The 14173-nt window shown below is 41.3% G+C and overlaps 1 protein-coding gene across 1 annotated transcript; it reads right to left on the bottom strand.

Annotated features, from left to right (window-relative positions):
* Positions 1-775: 775 nt before the first annotated feature.
* desma (desmin a) lies at positions 776-6631 on the bottom strand. The gene is made up of 10 exons (XM_061691452.1): positions 5993-6631; positions 5675-5735; positions 5442-5537; positions 4639-4800; positions 4374-4499; positions 3783-3893; positions 3454-3563; positions 2989-3041; positions 2602-2693; positions 776-1203 (listed from the first exon to the last, which is right to left on the bottom strand). The coding sequence occupies exons 1-10, from the start codon at positions 6553-6555 to the stop codon at positions 1162-1164; spliced, it is 1416 nt and encodes a 471-aa protein (XP_061547436.1). The 5' UTR covers positions 6556-6631; the 3' UTR covers positions 776-1161.
* Positions 6632-14173: the final 7542 nt, after the last annotated feature.

Raw genomic sequence — 14173 nt, 5'->3', positions numbered from 1 at the left:
CATGCAGAAAAGCAAAACATCCTACCAGTTGATGGAGTTCAACGTGAAGTTCCCAGCAGCCACCACAATAGCTACAATCAAATTATATCAAACACGAGTTGTATTTTTACATTTCCCCAACTGTGACAAAATGTCACCCAAAAAAATCATTAACTGAATAGGCTGTTTTCAAATAACATTTTAATGTTTCATTTTTAACTTTCTTAAATAATGTACAATATATCTTTGCTGACTGGAAATGTTGCTGTCATCAAAAAAGGACATAGGCACACCGTTTGGACCAACAACACTCATTGAAAGCTTTAAAATTACTTGGCATCTCCCGCAGTTTCAGTAATTAGCTCTCTCCTGTTATAACCTTTTCATTACAATCGCACTCTCTTTGTCTTGCTCGCTGCCTGTGCTGCCCTCTCACCCTCGCTGTCATCTGGATTCTCAATTCCCCTCGCCCTCCCTCTGCTTCTTATCTCTGCTAACATTTTCAGTCCAGTGAATTCAGACACATGCTGCACTGTAGATCTCGCTCTAGCATGGCCCAGCTTATTAACGAGCCATTGTTTCACACAGACCGTTTCTGATCATTTCAACCGGGCCCTTACTTTCTTCTCCAAGAGTGAATTAAATGTGCACAAAATGGTACGCTTGGTGGCAAAGCAATTGTGTCAGATGATAGATGCAGTGCACACTGGCTACATGAGGGAGAGCCATGATATATGAATTAAAAAGTTCTTGTGTTTGCCGGGTCAAAAGAACCTTGAACGAGTTGTGATAAGAAATGTCTTTATTTTGAGATTTTAGTCAGAGTGAAGCAGCTCCACATGGTCGCCCATGCGCACACAATCACACGCAAGATCATAATGTCACACATGAATTAGTTCCTTTTTCACAAAATGTTTCTTGACATTTTTGAACAACCATCTTCCCACTTTTTCTCCAGCCGCGAACACACCAATACAAGCCATTCTCTTTCCAGTCGGACAATATTTGCACAAGCAAAACGTGGAAAATGTGCCGTCACAGTTCACTCTGACCATGTTTGATGCCTTGTGGCTTACAAGCTTTGTCATAAACCATTACACTACAGTGGGAAGATGCCTATATTTTCTATTTTTATTCCTTTTTTTTTGTTTTGTTTTTTTGTTGTTGTCATCACCTCCTTGTTCACATGATGTCTTGCTGGTGCTGTGTGGACTCGCTGACAACCTGAGAAAGACAGCAGAGGTATAAAAAAATATATTTTTGGCTGCTGGTCAAGAATCTATTTATTGTACAGCATTTATGGATCAAAGTGTTTTTTGCAGATAATATAGGAGAGTGTTTGCCATCAACAGTTCAGTGTCTTGCATCATCATCAAGAGTGAAGTGGTGTGGTGTGCAAGGGAGTGAGAGGGGAAGAGGGTGACACAGGTCTGTCAGTGTTGCAGGTTTATTGTTATTATTTTTTTACGAGCAACATTTTCTCATGAGAATCTGGTAGAAAGTGGTAAACAAGCACTCCTAAATTTCATCTTAGCACCTCTGAAAATACCACTGGTGATTGCATTAATTATAATGTTCCTTACATTGTGATACGCTTTTTTTTAACTGCAAATTTTGCAATAATACATCTTATTTGAAGGAGTTAAATCTTACGTTAAAAGGTAATTTTATGACACAATTGTGTTGTGTATAATGCAGATTTGAAAAATGTCACCATGACTTATTTGTTCTCAAGATGTCAAAATCGCATGCTATGTTTACAATCATTTATATAATTTTTATCTTTTTTTATATAATAGCTTATTTCCAAAAACATTTGGAAAAGTGGTTACAATCAGCAAAGTCAGTAGTGAAAGCTATCGTATGTTTAATATTTTTATTTTCTTCAGGTTTCATTAACTAAAAGGTCCTCCTCAAAAAAGGAGGGTGTCACTGTTTTATTTTTAGCTAGATTAGACACTGATCTAATTCGTAAATTCATTTTTAAAGAATGACATGTGTAGCTCATTTAGTTTTGAGAGATACACGCGGCATATTCCATTGTTCATTTTGTTGATAATGACGTGGTTTTAAACTCCTATTATCAGAAGTATTTCATTATCATTGATCGTTTTTTAGTGAAGCATTTTATTGAAGTCCAGTGTGCTTGACATTCTGACCACTAAAGTTTGATTCTAGGATCACGCCAATTTTCAAGCGACCCTAAAATGTCTATTTTGGACCATTTTACAGTGCATTACCTTTCGTACCAAATTCTCATGAGGACAGCCTTCACAAGTGCTCGTGCAAGGTCTATGAGGCAAACTACAAGATTACAGCCCACTAATATCAATAATATATTTTGTTTGTATTGGCTATAAAACCATTATAAGATGATTAAACCACAGGAAACCTGAGCTTTTTATTAAAATCTAGTAGTTTGCCTCCATCCAGATTTAAAAAAAAAAACAACAAGAAAAAAGTGGAACTTTTGAACCTGACTTACACATCAGGCACTAGTGCCCTCGCTCACAGAATATGTCATCTGGTATGAAAAAAATTGAAGATGGTTCATTTGTAAATTACTCCTCATGCAAGTGTGTGTGTGTGAGTGAATGTGCGTGCATGTGTACTTGCGCCAACCTCTCCATCGCGGGTCTCGATGGTCTTGATGAGAACGGTCTTCTTTGAGTGCATCTCAGAGGAACGCTGAGGCTGAGACTCGGGACTGGTCTCTGTGATAAGACATACACACACACAGTGTAGCATTTTAATTAACGACACTTGTGACCCTCAGCTCAGCCCGTGCGCCAATTATATGAACCAGCGAGCCCCGAGGATTAGTTACATGGCATATACGGTATCCCGCACACAGTGGTGAGTATGGGTCACAGTAGTTATGTAATGTCCTGAAAATAGCTACCCCAATATTTGGTAATGGGTTATAATTCGTCTTTTATCCTTTCCCGTCCAATTTGTAACTGTTTTCTCATGGGTATGTTTGTGTAAAGGCTGCACAGTTTCACCTACCTCTGAATCCAATAGAGGAGTAGGCAGATTGGACAGGCATAGTGGTGGTGATCCTGGAAAGTAAAATAACACAAAGTTTATAGCAAAAATATGAATATGAATTATGTTGGCACTTCTGGGAAAAGCAAAAATCTGCAAAGGATTGATGCCCCCCCGACACCCCCCCCCCCCCACGACCCCCTCCGAAAAGGAATAGTTTCCTTATAGATGCTACAATATGGTAGCAAAGCACTACTTTTGTCTAAATGACGCTCCTCAATTCACTTCCACATAGTTCCCTGGCATCAAGATGCCAGAAGATGACGGCAAACCAATTTTAATTTTTTTTTTTTATTGCTTTGGCCTGAGCACATACATTTTTCAGCAATGTAGGCTAGGTTAAAAAAAAACTGCTAATATGGGAATTTACAAATACTGTACCGTGAATATGTGGGTGTTCTACACAAGGTTCACATAAGAACACACCTGCTCTCCTCTCCCTCCAGCAGCTTGCGGTAGGTGGCGATCTCAATATCCAGAGCCATTTTAACATTCAGCAGGTCCTGGTACTCCCTCAGGTGACGGGCCATATCATCCTGGAAAACAAACGCTGTCATCAAATAAACACCCTCCCCAAACATTCAAGCACTGCGACGATTGCAAATAAACCCATCTGTGACAAACAGTGGCAGGTGATTAGTGCACTCAATATCACTTGGCATGGCGTATTATCTGTGATCTGAAGTCCCGATTTATGCATCAGTTGGATGCTGTTTTATTTACTTTGCAGATGGAATAGTGTATAAAATATTGACCTTCATCTTGGCAATGTCCTCCTCGAGACGTACGATAGTGTCCTGGTAACCAGAAGCCTCGCGAGACATGCGGTCCTCAATTTCTCTCATCTGACGCAGCAGAGACTCATTCTATGGAGTAACAGAGATGTGAGGTTAACAATGGTCCAAATGGAATCGAAAGACATTACGATTTAAAACATGAAGACTTTAACGTGAAAATGAAGCAACAAAATATAATAACTTTAAAAATTGCAGCTCCAAAATCATGATAATATATTGGCTTGTCATAAGGGGAATAGGGTCTCGAGATCACCTATATTAGTATTTAATGTTGATGGACAAGCCTGGAAAAGGCTTCTTTTGTTATAATACTTTATAGAGTCGTGTGCAGTGCTGCATACTTAATTGAACACAGTTTGTTTGAAGACTTGCTGATATATTAAAGAGCAGTTATGTCAATAATCCGCATGAACATTTATTAGATTTACTATTGACCTTCCTTTTGTCAGTTGACCAATGCATGCTCATTAGTTACAGTAGAATGTCAGTTGATTATACTTGAGCAAATTAAAGCTTAATACAGCGAGAGAAACAATGTTTGATACTCACGGTGCCCTTGAGTGAGTCAATCTCGCAGGTATAGGACTGGATCTGGTGTCTGTACTCCATGGTTTCTTGTTTGGCAGAGCGCAGGGCATCATTGTTCTTACTTACAGCCTGGTTCAGATCTGAGACCTGAAGAAAGAGGGTTGCGGTTTGAGCTATGGATTGGCAGAAGACGTGTTTGTCCACACAGTCAAGCAGGGCTTTTAAAGGGACTTAAACATGGGTAAAACGGCTTGGTTTGTGAATGTAGGGTAACGTAGTGTCCTACCTTAGACTTGTACCAGTCCTCGGCCTCTGAGATGTTCTTGGCAGCGATCGCTTCATACTGCGTGCGGATGTCCCTCAGAGCTGCGGTCAGGTCGGGTTTCGACATGTCCATTTGGATCTGCACCTGAGTGTCCTGCATCTGGCTCTGCAGCTCACGGATCTCCTGTAGAGAAATTCATTTTCAACAAGAGTCTTTACGGTTGTGATAGAGACACTGAAATATCAACACTTATGGCAACCTTAACTGATATCGGTTTAAACCATTCTACTGTTGCCAGTGCATTGTTATTTATATCGCACATGCAGTACTGTCCAATGGTAAAATATAAGACTAGAACTATATTAGGCTCATTTAATTCGGTACAAGTGGGAAATTTAAACTGGTAAGGCTTGGGTGCTTTCAGCTGCCCTGTGGACCAACCAAAAGGTATAAATAGCTTTGCATCTGTTCACATACATACACTCCTTTTTTCTCCCCTGTGTAGATATAGACAACAGCTGACCTGCTCTCTTCAAGCAGTCTGCAGTTCTGAATTTCTCAAAGGTCGAAGTTGAGACATAAAATGACAGCACCTTTATATGCCTCTTATTGTTGTCAAACCGACCATAATCGAAGGAGTTCAGTGAAAATTTGTTACTGTACTGTGAAAAGTGTAAAAAAAAAAAATTAATTAAAATAAAAAGTCATGAGACATGTTCCAGTCCCTGAACTTCACAGTGAGCCAGCATCTAATTTAGTCTATTTATCTTGGTCTCATTTGTCACCGGCAACAAAAGATATTTTTAACTGACTGCTAAACAAACCTCTTCATGGATCTTCTTGAGGAAGGCAATCTCCTCTTGCAGACTCTCGATGCGCCTCTCCAGGTCCAGCCTGGCCAGAGTGGCGTTGTCCACATCCTAGATACGAACGAGAAAAGAAGAACATTATAGTGTCAGTGCAAGGATGACGACGGCAGGAAGATAAAATTTAGCCTCAGATTAAGGGGGGATATTGCACTATCAAGAACAAGATAGTGAATAAAAAAATGGCATACAGCTCTAAAGGCAGACAGATTGTTCTCCGCTTCTTCCTTCTGGTGAACCTCCTCCTGTAGTCTGCAGTGAAGACAGAAAGGAAACAATGCGACTTGTATAATAACAGAACTGCAAATTGGCTCCTCAGTGTCCAATGTGATACAGCTATCACAATGGACACTGAGGAATGGGGTGCAGGGGGGGGGTGTTTTTAGTTGGTACCATTTGAAGCCAGAAAAACAGAAAAATGACTGAACATACAGTATATTAACACATGGATTCATATTGTAATGAGTCAACACCCCTGCCTCTTTTGTCCTTTATCCTTGCTTACCTACCTGAGCTTCAGTTTCTGAAGGTCATCAGCCAAGTTGTCTCTCTCCACCTCCACACGGGCACGCTGGTTGGACAGCGCTTCAATTTGCCTCCTCAGCTCCCTCATTTCATCTTCGTACATCTCAGCCACACGGCCTGGGCCCTCGCGACCCTTGAGCGTCTCGATCTCAACCGTCAGAGCGGCGTTCTGCTGCTCCAGGAAACGGACCTTCTCAATGTAGCTGGCGAAGCGGTCATTGAGATGCTGAAGCTCGGCCTTCTCGTTGGTCCTTGTGTTGAGGAAGTCCTGATTCATGGCATCGGCCAGGTTGAAGTCAAGTTTTTCGCCGTAGGTGCGCATGGCTGTGGAGGAGCCGAGCCCAGCGCCCCCGGAGGACATCCTGAAGCTGGAATAGGAAGGACTACCACTCTTCACCTCATACACTCGAGTGGTATGACTTGTGGCGCTGCGACCTCCTCCATGGGTGCCGAAGAGGGAAGACATCGGGGATGAACTGACACCTGAACCAAAGGTGCGACGGTATGAAGAGGCCGTCTGGGCCGAGGAGGAGTAGGACTTGCTCATGGCTGCTGGTTTGACTTATGTGGTGTGGTGGCGCTGCTTGAGAAGTCAAGACCCAACTGACCTGCTGGGTAAATGGGAGAGGAACCAAGTGAAGAATCGCCCAGCAGCGAGCGTGGCTATTTGTAGCTTTGCCCCACCCACCGTCCCCCCGACACCTCCTCTATGTCCTCCCATTACCACTTTCCTCTTGCCACCACCTATGACTCCACCTTGTCTATGTTGTCTTTTTAAACACGTTTGCAGGACTGTTACCAATGTTAAGACCAACCAATTTTTACTTACACTCACCAGTCACAACATTAGGCAGACCTAGATTGCATCACTGCATTTCTAGTTTTCCGTCCATATCATGTCGCTTAATACATTTTGGTGGAAAACCTCTGACTGCTTATACAGTGTACATACTCCAAAGGTCTCTCCTCAACATTTCCACTCTCCTTTGTAGCCACTCAACTGTTCTACAGTGCCATCCTCTCCCTCTTACCCCCAGTAGCCTCCTGTTGCCAGATGTCCATTCAGCTGTCCAACGAGTCTGGTTTCAAATGCTTGTGTGTGTGTGTGTGTGTGTGTGTGCGTGTGTGTGTGTGTGTGCGTGTGTGTGTGTGTGTGTGCGTGCGTGTGTGTGTGTGTGTGTGTGTGTGTGTGTGTGCTTGCGTTTCTGCATGAGAGATGGATACGGTACATAATTGAGTGATGCATTTGTGAGCGGTCATTCCATCAGTTCAGAATATTATGTTGAGTGGTATAGCCCTTAAACACTGTATAAAAGTCTGGATGTCAAAAGGCAAACATATGTAACTCCCTTCATTTCTTTTGACACGAGCACACAGTAATCGAGTTATGACACTCAATCTAAAACCCAGATCATAAAGATTATATCAAGTACGTTTTTGTGATAACACATCAGTTATATATACACAATGTGAGTTGTTACCTGGTCGGTCGCTATAGTTATGGTATGATCATGCATTGCCCTCACTTGTGTAAGGAGCAATTTGAACTACTGCTAAGAAGGTCAAAATTTTGCCACGGGGTTTCTACAGACTCTCACAGAACAGAAGTATGACACTATTTGTGTACCGTTTTAGTCTATAAGATATTGTTGCATTAAATTAAAGTACCTACAAAACTAGAATAGCACTCAGTTGATCATAGACCTTGGTGCAGTTAGATATGAGGGCCATATTTTTCTTTGTCTGACACCATGGATCGCGACAATTTATGCAATCATCAGCACATATTCTGACAAGAACGAGACAGCAAATGACAACAAATTGCCTTAATTGTGAAACCATACACAAATGCACCCTGGTGAAAGACCTGGAGCAAACAATTACTGTATACATTTAATTAAACACGGAAAAGTTAAATCACGTTGTGTCAAGACATACATTTAAATGCTGAGGGTGGCTCTAGGCTGTATAACAGACACCTTATTAAGACATAGCAAAATACCATAATAACGGATTTAGAATTTATATTTTAAACATTTTAATAAAACTAGGTATTGTTACTTTAACTTGCCTGTCATTATATGACGGGCCTTTTCTACAGGAGGTTTTTAAGGGGTGGGGTTAGAAGGTCATAGTGATTAAGGCAGCTGGAAGTGAAAGCAACAGAGAGTGCTTCAGTCTGTAAACGGTCGGTAATTTCAAGAGTCAGCTGGAGGGTTGGAGAAAAAGTTAGCCGCGCCTATGGAAAACAGCAGTATTGTGATGATGTACATCGATAGACATTGCTGGAAAGAGGCAAAGTGATCAATAATAATCACAATAACAAACCTCTCCATTCTTCCGCCAAGATTGCTTTCTGCACAGCACAGTCAATACGTGAGACAAAAAGAGTGAATGAACACTGGGAAAAAGGGATCAATCATAAGCCATGCTAATTATACACTAAAGTATATCTAAAAAGAACATAATGGGCAACATTTTAGAAGAGTCCACACAAGCATGCAAGTACTACTACATGCGCACATAGGGGGTGGTGGAGGCGGTGGTTCAAAGGGTCCCTGTGTGTGGTCGTGCTTGTAGTCGCGTTTCACGGGGCAGCACATGTGTCAGCTGCCAGTGGTGTCACACTATTTTTAGCATTCTCATTTAAAACCTGTTGCCCATCCCACACACCCAAAGGATCATGGTACATGACAGTTACCAACAACTATGACATAAATGAGGAAGATGATGGTGCATTTTTGGTAATATTGTATATAATCAATGTCAAAAGCTGCTCACAATTGAAATGCAGTAAAAGTGACAAACCACCACAATTTGATATCGACCAAGGTAAATGTATTGACGGATGCCGTAAAAGAGAAGCCATTGTTATTTTTGCTTCTATCCAGTAACATGTGACATTGTAATTGTTGCAACAAGACAAAGTTGAAATATTTCACATCTATCTGCCAACACTATAGTCTACCTGTCACAAATGAAGCACACATTTTGTTTGATGGCAGGGCTATTACAGACAATGTTACGTCCAGATTGCGCCACTACTGCGTTCATACTCAGGGAGTGATGCATGGTCTCCTCATTACATTGCTAAAGAAGGGAAATGATCCAATAGGACATACAGAGAATTGACTGCAGTATCTGATGACATGATGGCGGGAACCATCTTGCATCAATTTCCTCAGAGAGACTTAGAGTTGAATCACTGGCCCAGATCACAAAATGAATAATCTCCGAGTTGACTAACGCGATCAGATACGGACACGAACCGTTGGGACTGTCGGCCAGCAAACAAACTTAAATTAGCTCTCAGATCCCATCACGGCTGGGAGGAACGCATGTCCCAAACAAGTCAGAGAATATTAAGAGTACACAACAGCCAAACCCTCCCGCACCAGGCCTCCAACCTGAGGAAGGTGTCAGTTATGAAACGAACATAGCTGCTCTTAAACTATGAATTATTAGAAAAAGAAAATAATTTTTGTACATGATACTGTACATCAGAAACTCAACATCAACTGCAGTATATTAATTGTATACTTAATTGTATTTTGGTATATGCCTATTGAAGAAGAAAAAAAAAACATGATTGGCTGGCAACCAGTTCAGAGTGGGCGGCACAGTGACCGTCTGGTTAGAGCGTCAGCCTCACAGTTCTGAGGACCCGGGTTCAATCCCCGGCCCCGCCTGTGTAGAGTTTGCATGCTCTCCCCGTGCCTGCGTGGGTTTTGTCCGGGCACTCCGATTTCCTCCCACATCCCAAAAACATGCATGAATTGGAGACTCTAAATTGCCCGGAGTCATGACTGTGAGTGAGAATGGTTGTTTGTTCCTATGTGCCCTGCGATTGGCTGGCAATCAGTTCAGGGTGTACCCCGCCTCCTGCCCGATGACAGCTGGGATAGGCTCCAGCACGCCCGCGACCCTAGTGAGGAGAAGCGGCTCAGAAAATGGATGGATGGATGGATGGATGGACAGTTCAGAGTGTACCGAGCCTTTCATCAAAAGTCAGCTGTGATAGGCACCTGCACCTAATGAGGACAAGCAGTATAGAAAATGGATGGATATTGAAATGAAGAAATGATAAGATGAAACAAATAATTTTATTGCAAACTAAAATAAAACACAAAGCTAGCTGGTAACTCTCCTGTAAAAGCGCTTGCGAAATATGCGACTTATTTTTAGTAACTCATCACCGAACCTAACACATTAATACATGCATGAGTCATATTGCAACAGTGACATCTTTATCACATCCCAATTCTGAGTATGATGGGGTATCAATAACGTAATAAGGATGTGTTGAAAGTTGAAGCAACCGAACCATCATCGTTTTAACCACTCATTGGACATGAGAAAATATTTTGCACTATGCGGATTTATTTGTAAATGAAAACCTTAATGTAGCTTTAGCTTCAGGCGATTAAATGTTGGGTTATGTCTCGACATGATGCTACTGAGTTGGACAGTCTGACGGTAAAAATCACGTGTTTGAAAGGACCCAGATAGTGTGCATGGATGGACGATGGGGTTCAGCTGGTCTAATCTATTATAAATGTGGGATGCATGTTACCTAGCAACCAACCAAACACTGATACACACATGCCAACATGCTGAGCTGCCAAAACAGGAGTGACAAGGACAATAGAAGGAGGGGAAAGGCATGACTGTGTGCCTGTTTGTGTGCGTTGGTGATTGCATGCAAATGTATTTCGGTTCAGTCTATCTTGGGGCCGTCGGCAGCTCAGTGTGACAAGAAAAGCAAGCGGTGGACTTTAAAACAAACCCTGTGATTCATGAGTCACACCATCTTAAAAGACCACATCCTGTTTTATTTCAGTGTAATTGCAACATCTCAATGCACACAGTCCAATAAAACGATCTGTACTATGGGCAACCGTCAATACATGTACATGCGCTGAAGAAAACCGCATTAAATAAATTGAAACCAAGCTTAAAATGCATGTACACACCTTGATATGACTTTCTTAAAAGATGGATTAACACACCTAGATTCCCATATAACACATATTCGCTTGGAAACCAAATTCCTGTTGCATGCATGCAATTCCATCGAGCCATATGGTAACATGGGTCATTCATCGCATAGTGCCTGAGGCACCCCGAGAATAGGACAAATGTGTGAATAGCAGGCTCAAATCCAAGAATCTGGAATTTGAAATGGCAGGCTTTTATTGGTTTTATAGTGTTCTAAAATTAAAATGTAATGAAGGGTTTTCAGGTTGTAATCTCTCCGATAATAGAAGCAATCTGTTTGCGCAAATATTGGCATTATTGTGTTCCCTGACAATCTCAGAAAGTATCCCTAATAGAGTTGCATTATGTGTTTATGGGTAATCAACATTATGAAATGTTTTAAAGTGCACGATTTCATTTTTGGCCTCATATTTATTTTGCAGCCATCAACAAAACATAGTGTAATGTATCCCACTTCCTTTCACCACTAGAGGGTACAAGAGGACAAGAGTAGAACTGAGTTGCACAAACTAACCTCAAACACGTCACAATTTCCATGCGCATGTGTAGATATCTAGTATCCATGGATAGTCACTGATATTTTTTATTTTTTGGGGTACAACTTGATAGTACCTGCCTGACTTCGATCCCAAATGGCCTCTTTTCCTGAAGGCATACATTCAACTCTGTACAGTGTAAACATTCTTTAATTTTATGTCTGCATTGACATGATAGCATAACACAGTTGTTGCACATGTGTATGCTGTAGCTCCCATACCAGCACATCCCATAGTTGCTCTATTGGAACCAAATCTGAGGGATGTTTACCATTTAAAAATGTGCAGTGTCATACTTAAAGGGATGGATTCTCAGCACCTCAACAAAGCCAGACTGTGGTGTTGAAATAATGCTTTATTGTTACTCAGGGGCCCAAAGGATTCCAAGAACCAGTCCCTCAAACAAACATACGACCACTAATCTGAACCAAAGAAAAAATGTCAGGATTGTCAAATTGTGACACTACAATCTGAATTTGCAGCACTATTTCAGATTCGAGCAAAATATTGCTATCTTTTGGGCAATTTTGCTGAGCATGTGTGAGTTGTAGTCTCCTGTTCTTACCTGACAGATGTGCCACTGTATTCTTGTATCTTATTTTAACATGCTGTACCGCTCCTTCTGCATACCTAGTTTGTGACAAGTGGTTATTAAAGTCTCCTTGGTATCTGATCTAATAGGTCTGGCCATAAACAAGACTATTACATAAGAATAATGGATGCGTTCCTGCAAACCAGAGATTGGTGTGAGTGAAAATCCCAATAGACAGTTACTTTTCCATCTTCAATGGCTAACATGCACTCTTTCCACTAACAACATGGTTGCAAACTGAGAGGAGCTAGTTCACAAACGCACTAGTGTCACCAACTTAGTGATTCGGTCTATATTTAGCGACTTTTTGCCACCGCTCTAGCAACTATTTGTTTTAAGTTTGTGAGTTTAATTCCGACTAATAAACATACAACATGAACGGAATCATTTCCATATTATTTTCTGTATGAGAAGGAAGGAACCCAATAGAACAAGGGTATCAGTGTAACAGGGGCCATTTGCAGCCCGCCGTCCATGTGTTTACGGCCCGCAGCATATACAAAAATGTATTTAGTTTTAAAAGTTTGACAGAACGCTCAACACATTTGAGTGTGGGTGTTGAAAAAGAGTGAGGGGGTTGCAACACCCACCTGACAAATATTACTACTAATAATAACAAATTGGTTTTACATAGAGCTTTTCTAGATATGCAAAGAAACTATATACAACTAAAACAGTAACAACATTTCTCTTTATAATGTGAGTATAGAGATCTGCTCAGGGCAGGGGCAGATCTATTCTAGTGGGATACAGGGCTACGGGTCACCCCAAAATCATTTGCCTTACCACCTTTAACAGAAAACTGATTTAGCAGTTTCCTCAAAATAAGTATACAATATTGTTGGATTGTTTTTAATGAGGTTAATAAAGTCAAAGAACGTCAAAGTGGCGCTTGCATCCTTCTATTTTTCTGTATGCGGCCCTCAGAGGAAAACGTTTGGACACCACTGCGGTAGAAGGTAATGGCCGAGTCAATTGCGTTGAACATTACCAAAGACACGGTGCTGATTTATACGTTGCAGAATATGTGATTCATCGGCATGTTGGAAACTTCAGACCTGAGGTACTGTATGTGGAGCCAAGCCGCAAATATATATAGCTGTGGTTGCCATTGCCTTACCCGTAGAACTCTACATGAGAAAAGAGCGAGTCCTGAATACACGCATGGATGTTAGATCAATAATAGTACAAAAATAAAAATAGCAAAAATGCTTATTGCTCATATGCAATACCCATTTTGATATCTTGAAACAATGGAGAGGGGGGGAAATGCTGAAAAAATACATACTGCTTGCAACTGTTTGTTGCTACCAAAACATGCTGCCGGTTTGCAAACTTAGTGAACCGAGTTACGAAAAAAGGCTAAATTAGCTAATGATAACAACCGAAAACAATCGACTTTACCTGTATGTGAGTTTTCAGAGGAGACACGTGGATTTAGGCTGACACAACACAAGACACAAACAATTCTCCTGAGTAAGGCCATGGATGAGGTCATGCGGAATATCTTGCTTCTCTCAATCTTTTGCCATTGCCATTCATTTCCCCTAGTTCATCCATGCTGCTGTCCCCCTTTTTTCCCCACCTTATAAGACCCCAAGATCTCATTCAATTGACACGCCTTTTTTTTTATGTCACGTCTGCAGAGGTTGAATTAACGAGCCTATTTTGGATCAAGTAAAAAGTAGAAAGTGCAGCTATCTGTTTCGAAATGTAAATAGTAAAAGTCAATAAAAAATAATACTCAAATGCCGAGCTATTGAGTAATAAGTCTGTCCTTACTTCCCACATACTTAACTAGGTTCATTATCTAACTTGTGCCATGAAAAAAAATCTAATCAAAAGGAATGTAAAGGACTGTGTTTGTTCAGAGGGACAGGGTGTGCGTCTGTAAACAGGGTGCTCGTCTCCCCTTGCTATTTCGGCCAGCGATGACGCACCTGCAGCTTCGTTCAAGGTTCATTTGCGTTTACGTTATTTCCGCAATGGTGCTGCTGGCCCCGCCCCTCCTCCGCATCACTTCGCAACGGGAGAAAATT

This window comes from Phycodurus eques, chromosome 12 (assembly GCF_024500275.1).
Source record: "Phycodurus eques isolate BA_2022a chromosome 12, UOR_Pequ_1.1, whole genome shotgun sequence".
Taxonomy (NCBI): Eukaryota; Metazoa; Chordata; class Actinopteri; order Syngnathiformes; family Syngnathidae; genus Phycodurus; species Phycodurus eques.
The sequence above is the reverse complement of the archived record's forward strand: the minus strand, read 5'-3'. Positions and strand labels throughout refer to the sequence as shown.